Source organism: Aptenodytes forsteri, unplaced genomic scaffold (genome assembly GCF_000699145.1).
Source record: "Aptenodytes forsteri isolate BGI_AS27 unplaced genomic scaffold, ASM69914v1 Scaffold155, whole genome shotgun sequence".
Classification (NCBI taxonomy): Eukaryota; Metazoa; Chordata; class Aves; order Sphenisciformes; family Spheniscidae; genus Aptenodytes; species Aptenodytes forsteri.
In genome coordinates, this window is record NW_008794446.1 from 4697872 (window position 1) to 4714192 (window position 16321).

Below are 16321 nucleotides of genomic sequence, written 5' to 3' on the forward strand. Positions count from 1 at the left end.
TTGCAGCTGTCCTTCAAGTGTCTAAAGCCACCCCCTGCCTTGTCTTCATGTTTTTGGTAGCTGACCTCCTCTGCCTGTCTCCAGCCACTCTCAAACTGACTCTTGCTGTTTCCACCCACCTTCATTCTTGGAAATGAATTTCAGATATTTCAGCCTTCTTTGCAAACCAGGTGAGAAGGGGACCTGAAGAGGAGGAGAAATCTCAAGGGCGGCTCAGACACGGTTTGAAGGGACCCTGGGCAGAAGACAGCATGCACAAGGTGGAGCTAGGAACCTGCACTCCAGCAGTTATCATGGCATGAAACTACTTCGGAAATAACACTGAGGTGTCTGTAGAAAAATAGTAACAGTGATCAACTAACTTCCGTGAGATGGTCCCTGAGAAAGAGTTAAAAGTAACTGCAGGACTTCCACAGGACTAAGAAGTTGTAATTTTGATTAAGAGCTGAACGTCACTTAAAGGACTATCACAGACACGTTTCTTATAAAGTACCTCATTGTGTCAATGGCAGAGGTTTCCCTTGACACAGCAAAACAGACATTCCTCCAAGCTGCAGGTACTCCTGTCTTGCCAAGCCACCCACATGCATTGCGACTGGACCAGGAGTGATTTTGATAGAGGACTGTGGTGTGGCAGCAAGGATGCTCCCACCACTGCATTACTGCAGGGAAGCAGAGGACAGCAACCTTAGCTGTTGCCCAGCACTTTAGATGACATCTCATAGCATCTTGTTCCTAGGTGACAGGCTCCACGGTGAAAGACCAACACCTACTCCATGTCTTAGGACAGGGCTGAAGATCAGCTCCAAGAAGGTGTCAGGACAGAGGTGGTGATGGGTGCCCCAGCACCTCTGCTAGGAGAAACGCAGGTGGGCCAGTGGTGTCAGTGATGAAGTTACGTGCTTCGGGCTCCTGCTTGTATTATCTTATGTCTCACTCCTATTTAAGAGATGCCAAACCCGTCCCCACTGAAATACCACCTAACACGCAAATGATTGGGACAATATTTACTAGCTCGGGGACTGCTGAAACAGAGTATACAATTTCTTCCGGAAGTTCAGCACACGCGCTGTACACAACTGTCAAAGAAGATCTGTTATGGGAATGTTTGACTGCTAATAGGCTTATTTTTCAGATGAGCAAAGCATCCTCTGCTTTAAAAAAAAATACTGGGTTAGGCCCCAGTTGTCCTAGTTAATTTGGACAGAAAATAATTTCACTTTTGATGACAGATAAAATTCTGAGTCGATTCCTCAACGTATTGATGTTAATAGCAAACTCTTTTCATCTTGGCCACTTCGTGATGTGCAGCTAATTCCTGACATGCAACTTGCACAATGTACTATTGATTAGCCTGCAGGGAACATTTGACAATAGAGGTTAATTTCTTTTGCATGCTTACGTATTTGCATTCCTTCCCTCCCTATGAAAAATAAAGATCAAGAGAAGTACGTCGGCCTTCAAGAACAAGAAGCGCATTTCACTGTCACGTTAAGACAACTTCTGTTTAGCAGACTACAACTTTGGGTTTCGGTTTGGGCCATTGATTGAAATCCAGTGCAACAAATTCTTACAGCACTAATTGTTAGCACAGGCATAAAACGTTAAGTAAGAAGGATTAAAGGCTGCTCAGGCATACCAGAGCTCTTTCCAACAAGACAAATTACAGCTATTATTTTATATCAATGAACTGTAATAATCTTGAATTCCCTGTACTGGAAGGAAATTTGTGATAATGAACTCTTCTCTTATCTACCTTACCTTCTAGCCTGCGATAATCAGGGTACTTCTTTGGTAGAGAAGGGGACATTCCTCATGTCAGCTTTGCTCATATGAATTTATTTAACAAAATACATTTTAAAAATCAGTCTTCATGTCAGACAATATGTTTATTATGATTAATGCTCAGGTAGAGTTGTTTACCATGGATGTCTAAAACTAACGTGATTTTAAAAATAAAGTTTCCCACAGGAGTTAACACTTGGACTTCAGAAACGGGGAATAAAGTCTGAATGCACCACTCGCCCTTTGCACAGCTGATCTTTGCAGAGCAGAGAAAGTTTTAACTAAAGTAGTTGCTGCCTTTAGTTTCTTGATCATTTTTATTTAAATCTGTTTCACCTCTGGCTTTCTGTGCTAGTCTTTGGTAGAAGGGGACATTCCTCATGTCAGCTTTGCTCATATGAATTTATTTAACAAAATACATTTTAAAAATCAGTCTTCATGTCAGACAATATGTTTATTATGATTAATGCTCAGGTAGAGTTGTTTACCATGGATGTCTAAAACTAACGTGATTTTAAAAATAAAGTTTCCCACAGGAGTTAACACTTGGACTTCAGAAACGGGGAATAAAGTCTGAATGCACCACTCGCCCTTTGCACAGCTGATCTTTGCAGAGCAGAGAAAGTTTTAACTAAAGTAGTTGCTGCCTTTAGTTTCTTGATCATTTTTATTTAAATCTGTTTCACCTCTGGCTTTCTGTGCTAGCACGAAGCTGACTCCTCTGCGACCTCAGACTTGTTCAGTGCTTAAGTCCCACCTGGGTGGGTGCAGCTTGGAGTTTTCATTTGGAACTAGCAGGAGGTGACGCTGGATGAAAGCAAGGGTAATCCTCTCGGCATGCAATTCAGAAGCAATTCTGAGCAGGTCTCAAAAGATGAAATCAGCTGAAGAAATGGATCATCTAGAGGTTGGTCCTGTGCTTAAAAGTCTACCTGCAGTGCCTCTCCCACTTCATCTCTGAAGCAGGCGTGCAGTGCTCAGCGTAGGTCCAGCACAGCGCTGTCGCTGGGCTGTGTGCATGCAGGCTGCGGAGGCAGCCGTGCCCACCCCGGGAGACCCTTGCTTACCAGGCTAAGGTTCTGCTTTTCTGGTAAAAGGGTTACATGGTAGCCTCAGGAGGGGAAAAAATGGCAGAAAACTCCTTTTTGTTTCTGACAGCCACCTGGTCATACATTCCCACCAGCCCCATTTGTCAGTGCACAGCATGAGGGATGGGGGTTACTGGTCCCTGCTTCCTCCAGCGCAGCCCAGGAACTCAGTTCTGCACCACATTGCCCCTAAGCAAGTGCTACAGCTACCCGAAAGGGAGGGGAAGCAGCATCCAAGGTGGCTAGCAGCCTCTTAAGATGTTCCCAAAAAAGCACAACACTTGATCATTATCATAGAATCTGTCAAGTTGGAAGGGACCCATGAGAGTCATCGAGTCCAACTCCCTGCTCCTCGCAGGACTACCTAAAGCTAAACCATACGACTAAAAGCATCGTCCAGACGCTCCTTGAACTCCAACAGGCTTGGTGCTGTGACCACTTCCCTGGGGAGCCTGTTACGGACACTGAGGCAAAATTGCCTTAAGAATTACTGTAGGAAGGAAAAATGTGCGCAGAGATTTATGAGATACTGTGCCCATGCATTTAAATTTGGTTGTTCTAGACTACAGAAGACAGAGGGAGGAGCAGGGGGATATGCTGGCTTTCAGGAACAGTGATAGCCATTTCCTCTGCCAGTGATCATTATCCCATTTTTCCACCCTTGACTACTCTTGATTCATCCCAGGTAGAAAATGATAAAAATGAAACTTCAAGAAGAGGCAGCAAGAACACCCAGAGAGATTTATGTTGGGGTTTCAGTCTCCTAGACAATGCTGCTGAGATCTTCTGACACAAACAGCAAGCCGCTCCTCTGCCTCCTCCAACTGACAAACCTACGATCCAGCTCCTGCCTCTCCCCCCTCTGCATCAATACTGCCCCCGTGCATTTCAACTGTATTTCACAAATCCCTACATACATTCCTCTTCTCCCACATTAGTTTTTGGGGTTGTTTTGTGGGGTGTGGTTTGTTTGGTTTGGTTTTTTTTTTTTTGGGGGGGGGGGGGAAGTGTTTCATCTCTTTCGAACTCACACTTTCACTTCATCACATGCTATACTTGTAGTAGGCAAATGGTAAAGTTTGTTCAGCTTTTAAAAATTAGTAGGTAAGACTAGGCTCCTGAAAGAGCGGGCAATTTGTACATGCAGTAATTGTGCCCCCTCTACAAAGAGGAGCACAAGAATGGTAATGGATTTAAGTACTCATTTCCACTATCACTGACTAATTTAACGGTTTTCTAGGATCTCTGACAGTCAAGACACTCACGCTCTGACAAGCTACCAGTAGGTGAAAAGAGCAGATGGAAGAAAAAAAAAAAATCCATCTTCCAGACTTCTTCAGTTTTAAGGAGACCAGTTGAGCACAAAGCAGGCCAGCACCATCTTACTGAGAATGAATCTGAAGGCAAGCTGTGAATTAACACCACACATGGGATGGTGAAGTTCCTGAGAACGGCAGCGACACTACCTCTTTTAAGGACTAATGCTGCTTTTTGTACATTTTAAAGGGGATGACAAAGTTACTACTAACTAGTGAGATTTTTTTCTTTATCAGTTACTAGAGGGAGGGCCCTAGCTTCCAAAAACCTGCCATTATGCATAACTAGCTCTGACACAAAAATCCCCAAATACTAAACCCTTCCCTGCTAAAAAAAAAAAAAAAAAAAAAAAAAAAGGGGGGGGAAATGGGAAACTATTTAATTCACTTTATCTTTAAATACTATCTAGTAATAGCCTAAATTAGCAGAGTGAAGTAACAAAAGGCATGAATTCAGTCATTTTTAGGGTACCATAGTACATAGGCATAATGTGTGAAAGACTTGCAGCATGAAGCAGCACAGGTGGTGTTGGTTGGGGTTTTTATTATTTTGTGCGGATTTTTTTTTCTTTTTGTTGTTGTTTGTGTTTGTTTTTTTAAACTTCAGTGGCTCCCTTTAGTCTTACAATGGGGGGGTATATCCCACCTTTCTGAAAGACAGTCTACATCAAAGCAAATACCTAGGTAGCTACAGACAGCGTGAAACACTAATTCAGCATTGCATTTGTTGTTCATATTTTTCCAATTTATTTTGCCATTTTTAAAATGTCACATATCGTTTTAAGAGGTGAAAGAATATTGGTAAGAAGTTGAAACCTTACCCTTGATTAAACCACAGCCAAAGGAATAATCTTTACCTGAACAGCATTATGTATGTTGAAAGTGCCAGCCAGCAAGTGGCCTTGCTTTATATAGGTATATTCCTTCCAAACAAAAAGTTCCGTGTTGTCAAACTGATTTACAAGCAACACAAAAGTATTGCTCATCCACAATTTCAATGCAACTGCTTACAAACAAGAGTCAGAAAACATCCTGTGTCAGCACACCACAGAAGACAGTGTGGCTAAAATAAGAGAAGCCAGACAAGCAGCGAGATACATAAATCAGTAGGCAGAACATACATGCTCAAACTGGAACTTACCACAACATGGAAAAACCATCCTTTGCTTACAGCCTTGCCCATGAAAGTCAAAAAGCAAGTATGCAGCATCCATGTTCTCTCTCCTTAACGTCAGCTTACAAATACTGCAAAGCGACTATGATCTTACACGTCTTCCAAGGTAACTTGTTATCTTTCTGAAAGGCTAATGTGTTTTTTATGGATCTAAAGATAGATTTGTGGCTGTCAAACAATCCATCTGGTTTCTAAAAGTGAACAAACATTGTTCTTTAGTTCACTGTGTTTTCTATTAATAGCAAAATAAAATATTTGGCTTTGAACTAGACCCACATGCAGTCAAGCATGGACAAGTAGACAACATTTGCAACGTTACTGGCATCATGACACAACATTCTGTGCACGACTTTGGGCATCAGAGTTAGAACATCATGTCATCTAGTCCATCCTCCATAAACTTCTTGTAAATTGCCATAAACTTTGCTACAAATGCTTCCAGATGATAAATGGCTTTGCTGCCCAGTTGCAGGCGGTGTTCATAGAAGGCCTCCATCTGTGCACCTTCTCCTTTCAGTTGTCCATCACAGTTATTTAGAAGTTCTGTAAGGAGGCCCTAAAAGGGGAAAAAACAGGACAGTATTTGAAAAATTATATATTTTTTGTTAAAAGGATAACCTCATTTCTCTGAAAATAGCCAAGCTATGACTAATAGTTCACTCATGAATCCAACAGAAAAGACATTAAAGAATCATTACACCACCTATTTGACAGAACCAGATTCACGGAACCATGTCTTTTAAGAACGTTCTTTCAAGATAAATTCCTCATGTCAAAATAGATGTTACCTGTTGTGTTCTTAGATGGAAAAAATCATGTATTGGAACTACTTATACCTTAATAAAGGAAATAAATTAACCTCATCTCCAAATACTGTAACCTCTACTGCATGCAGGCACATGGCCCTGGGGAGAATTTTTACCAAGATAGCAAGTGTATTAATCACTTGCTTCCTATCTCAACAGCATCGAGCACAAAGAGAAACAACATTAATAAATAATAAGGAAAGGGCTTATTTAAAATTTAAGTATATCTGTTTATATCTGTGTAGATGAGGCACTTAGGGACATGGTTTAGTGGACATGGTGGTGTTGCATTGACGGTTGGACTCGATGATCTTAGAGGTCTTTTCCAACCTTAATGATTCTATGATTCATTTATGTATATACGTATGTGTAGACACACACAAGATACTTTATAACAATACTTCAGTCATTACAAAAACAAAAAATGCATTATTTTAGATCCAAGACAGCAATAAAACCATTGCAAATCCATCTCTATTAAAACGGTCAGGATTAAGTGAGAAGTATCTCTAGACAATTTCAAGTCTATGAAGAGGGAGCGGGTAGAGAATATCCGCCTTTAGCCTGACAACAACAGTCCTCAAACAGGGCAATGCAGGATCCACTAACCTACCATAAGAAAGGAAGGTTAAAGAAACATCTAACTACCAAAACTGTCAGAAAACAGAAATCAGTTAATGTGAAAAGAAATTTATTATCTTGTAATTATGTCTGATGGCAAAGTCCACCTAGGGTAAGTTGCAAACATTAGCTTTATTCTTTGTTCTGCTCTAGTTGTCTTCAGCATGCTTTCATCCTGCCTAAAATAAAAACATGCACGTCCCATTTGCCTTCCCCCCCCCCCAAGATGACTTCTGTCTTTGAAGAGACCTGCTGGTCTAGCATCCTTCAGCAAACCTCTCCACTAGGACATAGCAAATATTGAACTCATAACAAAACTTTAACAAATGAAAACAAACCATATCAAAATTAGCCCATAAAATATATCTATGCTTCAATACAGAAACTGGCCTGAGAAGTCTTCAGGGGGACAAAGCATGTCCTCCTTTGGTTTTACTCAGCTAGGATGCTGCTGTTCTGTGATCACAGAACAAGTTTTAGTAAACCATTCAACAGAGGTGTGAACAAGGAACCCTGCAATAAAAATAAACTAGACATTTACATTTTCCAAATTAGAGAACAGAATCTTCCTGCCCCCAAAATCTACACAACTCAAAACCATCATGCCTAAATATATTTAGGCGTGAACCTAACTAGACAGTCTAGTATTATCGACTGAGGATCATGAGAAGTGAATGCTACGTATCAGTGTTTGCAGGAACAAGGTCTTTAATTACTGCTTCAGAGCGATAACCTGGACTATTTTGGTTACTCCAGTGGAAAGAAACACAAGAGAAAATATCTTTTGATCACTCATGTCTATTTGGAAAGGATACAGCTTTTCATCAATATTTGGATACTTTGTGATGTTTTAGGGTGGGGTTTTTTTAAACTCAAATTGAGACTGTCGTAGTGTTAATATTTATAACATATTAAGAGCTAGACAGCTGAATTACCTTCATTATAATCTCAGGAGGAATGCAGTGTGTCAGGAGTTCATAAAGCCGTCCACGGACCTCTAAAAGCCTGTTGGAAAGGCACCATAAAACATAGGAAGTATGTCCCCAAAGCATACTAATGTGTTTTCACTATTTGTGAAACATGCTGCAGGAAAAAAGAGTCAACCCAAGCAAAGGTGGGGGTTTTTTTTCCCCCCTGTTTTTGGGTTTGTGTGTTATTTTAAACCCAAAACCATTGCTTAAGATTAGTGAGAAGACACCACAAAATTGATTACAGCCACAAGATTCGTTTACGCTGTTTTTCTGTCTTCATTGTTTACAAGAGGAAGTAAGATGATTAGGTGGCAGAAAGTGACACAGTTATCAGTTCTCAACTTTTGACATCCGGACGTCAGAGGCTACAAGCATTTAAATTAAATACAAGAATTTAAGTGACATCTCATGTAATATATGGAACAGACTAAAAGGATCAGGCTGCGTATGACACCAAAATGGATTAAGGGGGCATAAAAAGCAATGATTTCTCATTTCCAGTTCTTTTACAAAGGTGCATTATGGTAAAGATGGTGAAACAGAAGCCTTAAATAAAACAAACAAACAAAACCACACAAAAATACCCCAACACCACACCACCCCCGCAAAAAAAAGACAGACAGCACAACATGCAACTAAGCTTATGGTCACTTTTGATTACAAAGCTTCAACAGAGAAAACCAACGATTGTTTCAGTTCCTGAAGCTCATTCAGCCTCCTCTGGTAATTTTAAAGCTCACTTCCTCTGGTTGCAAAGCTCCAGTAGTAATGCCAGAAAATTACATATAACTAAAGTAAAGATGCCACATTTTTAAATATAAGATTTTTTTTTAGGCTCCAGAGTACACCAAAAACATAATTTATAGCTGCAAGCAAGTGTATTCACCTACCTTTGTGGTGTCTGTTGACCAACAATAGCATTTGCAGTTTCTCTCAGATAAACTTCCCAGTCCATCTCAGGAATGTCTTGATCAGCAGTAAAAGGATACCTACACAATAATAATATTTTTTAAAAATTAAGATCAAAGCAAACTGTCGCCTATTCTATCAAGGCGTCAGAAGTAAGTTCATTTATGTGTCTGAGAGTATAATTTACATTAATTTTTAGCAGTGACTTACTGTTGTACTCTGCAGGACTCACACATAAGTAATGCTTTCCGAAGATTCCTGCCAGATTTCTCTGCAAGCCTTTGAGCCAGTTCCTGAGGAAGAGTCAGGCCTTCTTTCTTACACACACTGGACAAGACATGGCAGATCTAGACAGGAAACAGATACCAGGGAGTGCAACACTTAGCAAACAGTTTAGCACCTACAGATTCTCCTGTTTGAAACATTTCTGGACCAGACATGGATCAGTCTTTCATAAGACATGCTTGACAAGTCACCCACCACAAAGAAAAACTAAGTCACTTTGTGGAAGTAAAATATTTCTTAAGTCCACAGCAAGAACGTATCTAGTAAGAAGTTTTAAATAATTTATTTTTGCTTCTCTTTCAACATACATCTTCAATGCTGGGAGCAGGCACTCGTACAGCCAGGCATCTGCTTTGAATAGGTCCTATAATTTTTGACATGGAGTTGCAGCACAGAATCAACCTGCAGGTCGCCATGTACTTCTCCATTGTTCTTCGCAAAGCATGCTGAGCATCTTTAGTGAGTTTGTCGACTTCTGTTAACAGCACCACTGAAAAAGGATTAAAAAATAGTGCATTTTTTTATTAATATCAAATCTTTCTAAGAAAATGACTACTTTGACATACAAACGATACGTGATACAAGCAGAAAAAGTCAGCATGGTTCCACAGGCAGGAAAATAAAGACTAAGACAACCTGTGTGCCTTTTTGACTGTATAATCTCCTGCTTCTTCACACCCTATATTCATGTCCTGGAACGTCAATTTCTTCAGAGCAGAGCCTGCAACACCTCAGTGCCAAGAAATAATCCAGGTAGGCGTAGAAGCTTTCACTTTGATAATTAGTACAGTAACTTTTTAAAGGAATTTTAAGTAAGAAATGCAAAAGAATTTATGGCATAAAGACATATCAAAAAGCAAAAATTTCCTGAAGACTCCCCTCAATACATTTAATATTTAAAAGCCAATGTCTTAGCTTAACAAAGGAGTAGTAGAAAGCTGCCTTGTTACTGTAGCTGCAGCGCCTTTCCGTGGTCTTTTGAAGAAAAGAAAACAAACAAACAAAAAAGAAAAATGTATTTCAAAAATGCTTCAGAACAACCACGAGATACCTAATATGAAGCAGCTAACCTGACCATCTACCCTCTGCAGGTTCCTCCATAGGCAACTCATAGATGGCTCATTTCAGTACTCTGAATGGTCCAGTGAGAACAGCCTGGAGGAACAAGTCAGCCCATTACTCTTCTCCCATTTCTCTTCTGGTTATATATGCAGCTTAAGCAGACCAGCCAGCTTACCAGACACTTTGAGGTGTATGGTATGACTGCAGCTGTGAGGATATATACACCAATAACTGCTAGAGCCAATATAGTATTTCCTGAGAACAGTGAGGAAAACAAGACAAAGTACTAAATCCATGACCATTTTCAACTAATTTCTGCTCTACTCTATCTGTCAAGATTTCCTCTCTCCTTCAATTTCTTGTTATATAGTTCTGATTTTGCTTTCAGTTTAGTCATGGGGAGAAAAAATAAGCCAGTTGTAGCAACATGTGTCTTGGAAAACTCAATGAAAGCCTTCTTCATTTTCGTACCCAGTGTCCTTCCGTACATTATGGACAAAATGCTTCTAAACTTTCTGCCTAAGACAGCTCATCCCCCAGAACACTAAAAATAAGCAGCTAACACTTAACTTACACAGCACTGTTTGCCATAAGGTTATCCTGCCCTTCAACTCAATATTAAGCCTCAGTGGCTCATAACTCAGCTACTACTGTAGATCATTAAACTAAGTTACAGTGCATTTCAATGGCAGGCTTGGGAAAAAGACAGCAGGGATCTCAGCTCCCTCTGCCCAGCCGTTCATTCAACTACACCCTGTCCTCCTAAGAAACCAAGACAAAAGAACTTCATACTGAACATTTAACCACTCAAGATATTTCCACAGTGAAAGAAAAATGGGAGGTTGTTTAATTTGGGAAAGGTTCATGTATGTCCTCATGTAATATACAGGTACAAACAAAACAGCTGAAATCTGCTAAAAACAAGTTTAAAAAGTACTTTGACTGGTTTTAACTTTTTTTACTCACCTTTAAAATCTCGTTGAGTACTTGTCTCAAGCTGTTGGGATTGTGCTACTGTCTTCAAGAGTTCCTGAATTACTACACGGTCATTGTTTCCTGCATCACTGTACCAGGAGTTTGAATAAAACTTGTTTTAAAATAACTTTATTCTGCATATAAAATACATCCTCCTAAGCAGCCCCTTGGTCAACTGACTAAACAAGAATGCCAAAAGAATTCAGAAGCTGTTGAGGTTAGAATTAAGCTCAAAACACACATACTTTGTTGAAACATTACCTTCCCAATAAAAAAAAACCAACCCAAAGCTTACGCAGGCACAGCTGGATTAGTAGCACTATATTGGGCAGTAGTGAAACCATTGTCAAATGTTTTATTAACTCTTTAAAATAGAACTTATTTTTATGGTATGAGAAATCTAAACTTTTGTTACTTGCAATTTGGGCAAAGACAGGTAATATGAACATTTTTACCCATTATGGGAAGAAAAATTAAGTCTAATCACATAATAGGATGCCTGACTGAAAAGGACTGATGTAAATACATAGGTTTTTTTCCCCTGAAAATTAGATGTCATGCTATGAACAACCTATACGCTTAATGTAAACTTGAATGGCAGACAGTGAAGTTAGAGTTATTAGTAAAAGATTGATACTCAGATACTACTACAGCACAGACGGTTAACTTTTTCCCTCTTAGAAGGCAGGAAAACATGGGGAAACACTAGATATCCTTCCTGCCTCTTCTGCTTACTATCCCCTAGAGTAGCATGCACAGCTTTCTCAGTCCCCAGGTTAGTAGCTCAGCTAGCTTGACTCAGATTTGACAACCACTGGGGACTGACTTGCAAGCTAGATTACTGAAAAAGCAAAGAAAAAGAAGGGAAAAACCCAGACTCTTACAGATCCCCACACTATTGCCTCCACAGAGGCAGCAGTAGCTCTGCAATATTTCACTGGCAAGCAAATGAAAAAGGCATTTGTCCATCCTGTTCTAGTCACCACTCAACCAGACCTTCGCCATTCTTGCCAAGAAGGCGGCAGCAGAATGTACAGAAGCATATTAGCTCAACAGCTCACAATCTGCTGAATAGGCTACACTGACTTTGACTGCAGAGATCTGTCCTTCAGCAAGGGAGCAGACCTGTGATTACAGCGCAAAAACCAAAAAGCAAAATGAAACAAGCCAGTTCTACTTATGAACTAGGCTGGTTTTGGGAAATGGAAAGTGATTAAAGCAGTTTTCTAACATTTAAAGATAAATTAATTCTCTGCAGTAACGGAGAACCTAGAATTATAATTTCATGGTGAAAGATTATCCTTGGTGTTATGTAACCACACCAAACATTCCAGGAAAACAATGAACAAAGGCAGCTACCACACAAACATTTAATTTTTGTTGTTTCTTATTCTTTCATTACCCACTTACTTACTCAGAAGAACCCATTTTAAAGCATCTACCCAAGCTAGTCAAGTGACCAGCAGGCAATGTTTTGGAATTCAGGCAATATCCTCCTTTTGGAGGAAAAAGAACAGCTCTATCTAATAAAGTTCCATAATAAATTCAATGTCTGCAGAGTCCTTCCCAGAAGTTAATTTCCTTTCTCTGTTAGCCATTTCTCATGTGCCATGTTACCCAAGATGCACAACATGATTTCACAGTACTATAATTCAATCAAACTTCACAGACTATAGCACAACACACGCAGGTTCACTGTCTTGTCAGACATAAACACGACAATCGCTTGATCACTTAAAGCCTATGAATCAATATATTAATTCTTAATCAAAACTCAGCACTACTATTATATACAATAACCAATACAGCAGTTCTACACTTTCAGGATTTTTATATTTAAAGTAAAATACAATTATTTTATATGTTTCAAGCTAGAAGTACTCTATGGAGAGTAATAGAAGAAGTATTAGTAGTATTAGGTTATCAGAGCAGAAGACTGAATCGTCAGACATTTCATATCAGCAAAATGACATATTCAAACAGTTAATTACCAATAAAAGTCTCGGCTTTAATTATTTGGGTCTGTATTAGAATACCAGCAGATATTCACTAACCAATACACAGAGATTAGCTGCAGAACAAGCTTTTAAAGGAGACACGGTACATGAGAATAGCTTCTAAAATGCAGAGCAACATGAGAAAAGGTTTAGCAATAAGCACAAAGCTAAAAGTTACTTCAGGATACAAATTGCCTTGTAATTGTAACCCAGACAACAAAGCCAACATAACCAAAGCCTCCCAGTGCACAATGACATTTACTCTCATGTGATTTGAAGCAACATTAAAGGGTTTCAGGTAAATACAAGTATTTACTTTGGGTCAGTGAACTACCGCCAGCAATTTCACAACTGTCAAAGAAGACATACAGTACACCATTATAGCTTCTGTTGTTTAAATCAACATCTGACCTCGCTCATGACAAGATTCCCAGTATTTTGTGGTGGTGTTCTTTCCCGAGCTCTAAACTCTTTATTTTAAGAGTTACTGGGTAAGCCTCGCTTACTTTCAAATCACTTTATTTTTGTATTTGTGAGAGAACTAACAATATGGGGGTGTTGGTTCCAATAAGAGTTCTCAGTTTCAACTTATATGGTTAAATCTATGAATCCAGAATTTTTTCTGTTACCCAGTCCTCAACGTCAGCATGCTTATATGGCTAGTTAATCAGAACATTACTGTCTTTAGTATACAGCAATCCAAATTTTTGTTCATTTAGAGCTGTTCAATTAAAAATCCTCTCCCTGCTCCCATTTGCAGTCCAAACCCATAAACTATTATCCAGTTTGCTCAGGCAATAAATTGGGCAATCAGGCCCTTACATACCACCCTTATATACCCAGGTTGAAACCACTTGCAATATGACCAGCGGCTTATATTTGAAGTGGGACATTTTTACTGTACACTTACCTTGGGTTAACTTCAAGGTGATAATTACTTGCAATGGTGCTAATCTCAATTTTCTTTTTAGAAGGTGCCTATGTAGAAAGTAAGCATATTAAATTTCAGAAAGAGTGTTCTAAAAATCTGATGCAAAAATTTATCTTACAGATTACAACTGGCTAGGTCACAGGCAAACCAAAAGTCTCAGCGATCAAAGAACTGCTGAGACACTAGACTTATGCATCTCCTATTCCCCAACACCACCTCCAAGTGAGGAGTGCTGACACATCATCCAGCCTGTAAAATAATAACAGTAATGATTATTATAGCAACACATAGTACATATTACTGAATACTCCAGTTACTCAGTTTTGTAACGAGAAATCTTATTATTGGAATCAGCCATTCAAAATAAGGCATACTCTGTCCCTCCAAAGAAAAGTTTTGGAGGGAAAACCTCTGGACAAGCCTGAAGAGGTTGTTTACTTCTCTTGGCAAAGGATTTCAAGTCTATACTTTGTTTAAAGAAAATACTAGTATTTATATCACCACTGAATTTGGGTCTGAACAGTTAAATATATTCTTTATTTCTATCATCCAGTCCAATTATTATATTTGTTCCACTACTGAGAATTAAAAAGCAAGCATTAAATAACCTACTTATCAATAAAGCTTGATAACCCCTTGCTGGTTAAGCCTTCCATAACAAGGATTTTGAATGGATACTGTAACCTTTTAATAATAAACAAATGCCTAAGACCAAGGCAGACAGAATTTAAATTGATTTTTTATTTTTTGCTAATGCTGAAATTGTCACTATGGGAATGAGAAAGCAAGTTAAAACTTGCATATATGCAAAAAGCAGTGCTAATAATTTTTAAAATAAGGGTTATTTTTACAGACAAATGAAATTCTATACATATAATTGAGAGCTAGTCTATTACAACACATGCTATTGTCCAAAAAGACCTGTAAAATAAAAAAAAAAATTAAAAAAAAGCAATCAACTAGCCACAGAAAACAAAAAAAAACCTCCACATCCTCCCACCCATGAAGACCTAAGGAACAAGAACATCTGGCAAAAGTATTTGTTCATGTAACCAAACTAGTCTGATTAATTACATAAAAGAGCTTGAAGACACTGAGTGCAAAAAAAGTTATTTTTAAAACTCCAATAAATATAAAGGCCTCACAACAGAAATATGTCAGTATATAAATATCCACATTACTTCACAGCACATGGGAGATTTATTTTTTTTTTTACCGTTATACTCTGATGCTCAATCCTCAGTTTTTCCACTCCTGCACCATATAATTCCCTTAACAAACACATTATTCTTGTCTTTTTTCCAGCTCCTGATGGTCCATACACCAACAGATGAGGGAAGTCACCACACTGAACCTGAACACAAAGCAACACAATTAGTTAGGTACAACAATATTTTCTTTATAAGACAGTATTCATCCTTCCATTCTCACTCAAGTTTACATGGAATGACTTTTTCAGCTCAGTCACGGCATAGTTCCTAGAATTCCTTTCCCACAGCAATATTTCCTACAGAACATCATATTTTTCCTGAAGACCGTGTGCAACTCATTTAACTCCAAAACACCTCACCCCTCAAAAAAACCCAAAAAACCCAACCAAAACAGAACCCAAAACCCCACCCCAGCATTTACATGCTTTCCAGGGCTTCTAGAGTGACAGCTGCAATAAACATACACTAAAAAGGATTAAAACAAAGTTTAAAGCACATATACTCACATAGAATTACATATAGATATGCATATATATAATTACTTTGTTGTTTCATTTGCAAGCCTTGAATCTGGGCACACGAGTAATAGATAGCCTGTATTTAAACGAAGTTAGGAGTTTACTTCTTGCAAAGCTAAAAAGCATGACCTGGAGAACATCCGACCAAACCCCACAGTCAGAATTTGCATTAGTTAGATGCAACAGTCATAGAGAAACACTGGGAGAGTGAATCAGTCCAGCGGTCTAGTGAAGGGAAGTCAGCACATCTGGCAGGGGAAGCAGTCCTTTAACATCCAAGCAATTACATAGTCCTGACTTTTATTCCCAGCTGCTCACCTTAAAAGCTTCAGCTAACTAAGTAAACAAGGTAAGCCCTATTCTCAGAGATACTGATCATTCCCAGCCAAAACCAGCAGGAAAAAGCCAAGCCACCTATTTCCCCGCAGCCTTTTCCTTCCCGTAAAGGCCATGCTCCCGAGCGGGACGCGATGCCAGCGGACCACTGTCCCACCGGCGGCGCCCGGCAGGGAAGCTCCTCCGAAGGCGAGGGCCTGCACCGAGGGAAAGCTCCCAACCCCCGCCCTGCAGACGCAGCTTATGGGCCGCGCAATCCCGACTCCTGGAGGATCCCCGCTGCGGGGAGGAGAGGGACCCGGTGGCCGGCTCGCCTCGGGCGGCCCCCGCCGCCGC

The 16321-nt window shown here is 39.5% G+C and overlaps 1 protein-coding gene across 1 annotated transcript in view; it reads right to left on the reverse strand.

Moving 5' to 3' along the window:
* Positions 1 to 4821: 4821 nt before the first annotated feature.
* The window catches only part of RFC3 (replication factor C subunit 3), an 85536-nt gene continuing 74036 nt past the window's right edge, over positions 4822 to 16321 (reverse strand). Inside the window, exons 2-9 of the mRNA XM_009290269.2 lie at positions 15137 to 15274; positions 13900 to 13967; positions 10984 to 11081; positions 9264 to 9445; positions 8881 to 9017; positions 8652 to 8750; positions 7726 to 7795; positions 4822 to 5919 (exon numbers count right to left, since the gene is read on the reverse strand). Of these exons, the coding sequence (XP_009288544.1) occupies positions 5728 to 5919; positions 7726 to 7795; positions 8652 to 8750; positions 8881 to 9017; positions 9264 to 9445; positions 10984 to 11081; positions 13900 to 13967; positions 15137 to 15274 (984 nt within the window). The 3' untranslated portion in view covers positions 4822 to 5727. The remainder of the gene's footprint in view (positions 5920 to 7725; positions 7796 to 8651; positions 8751 to 8880; positions 9018 to 9263; positions 9446 to 10983; positions 11082 to 13899; positions 13968 to 15136; positions 15275 to 16321) is intronic.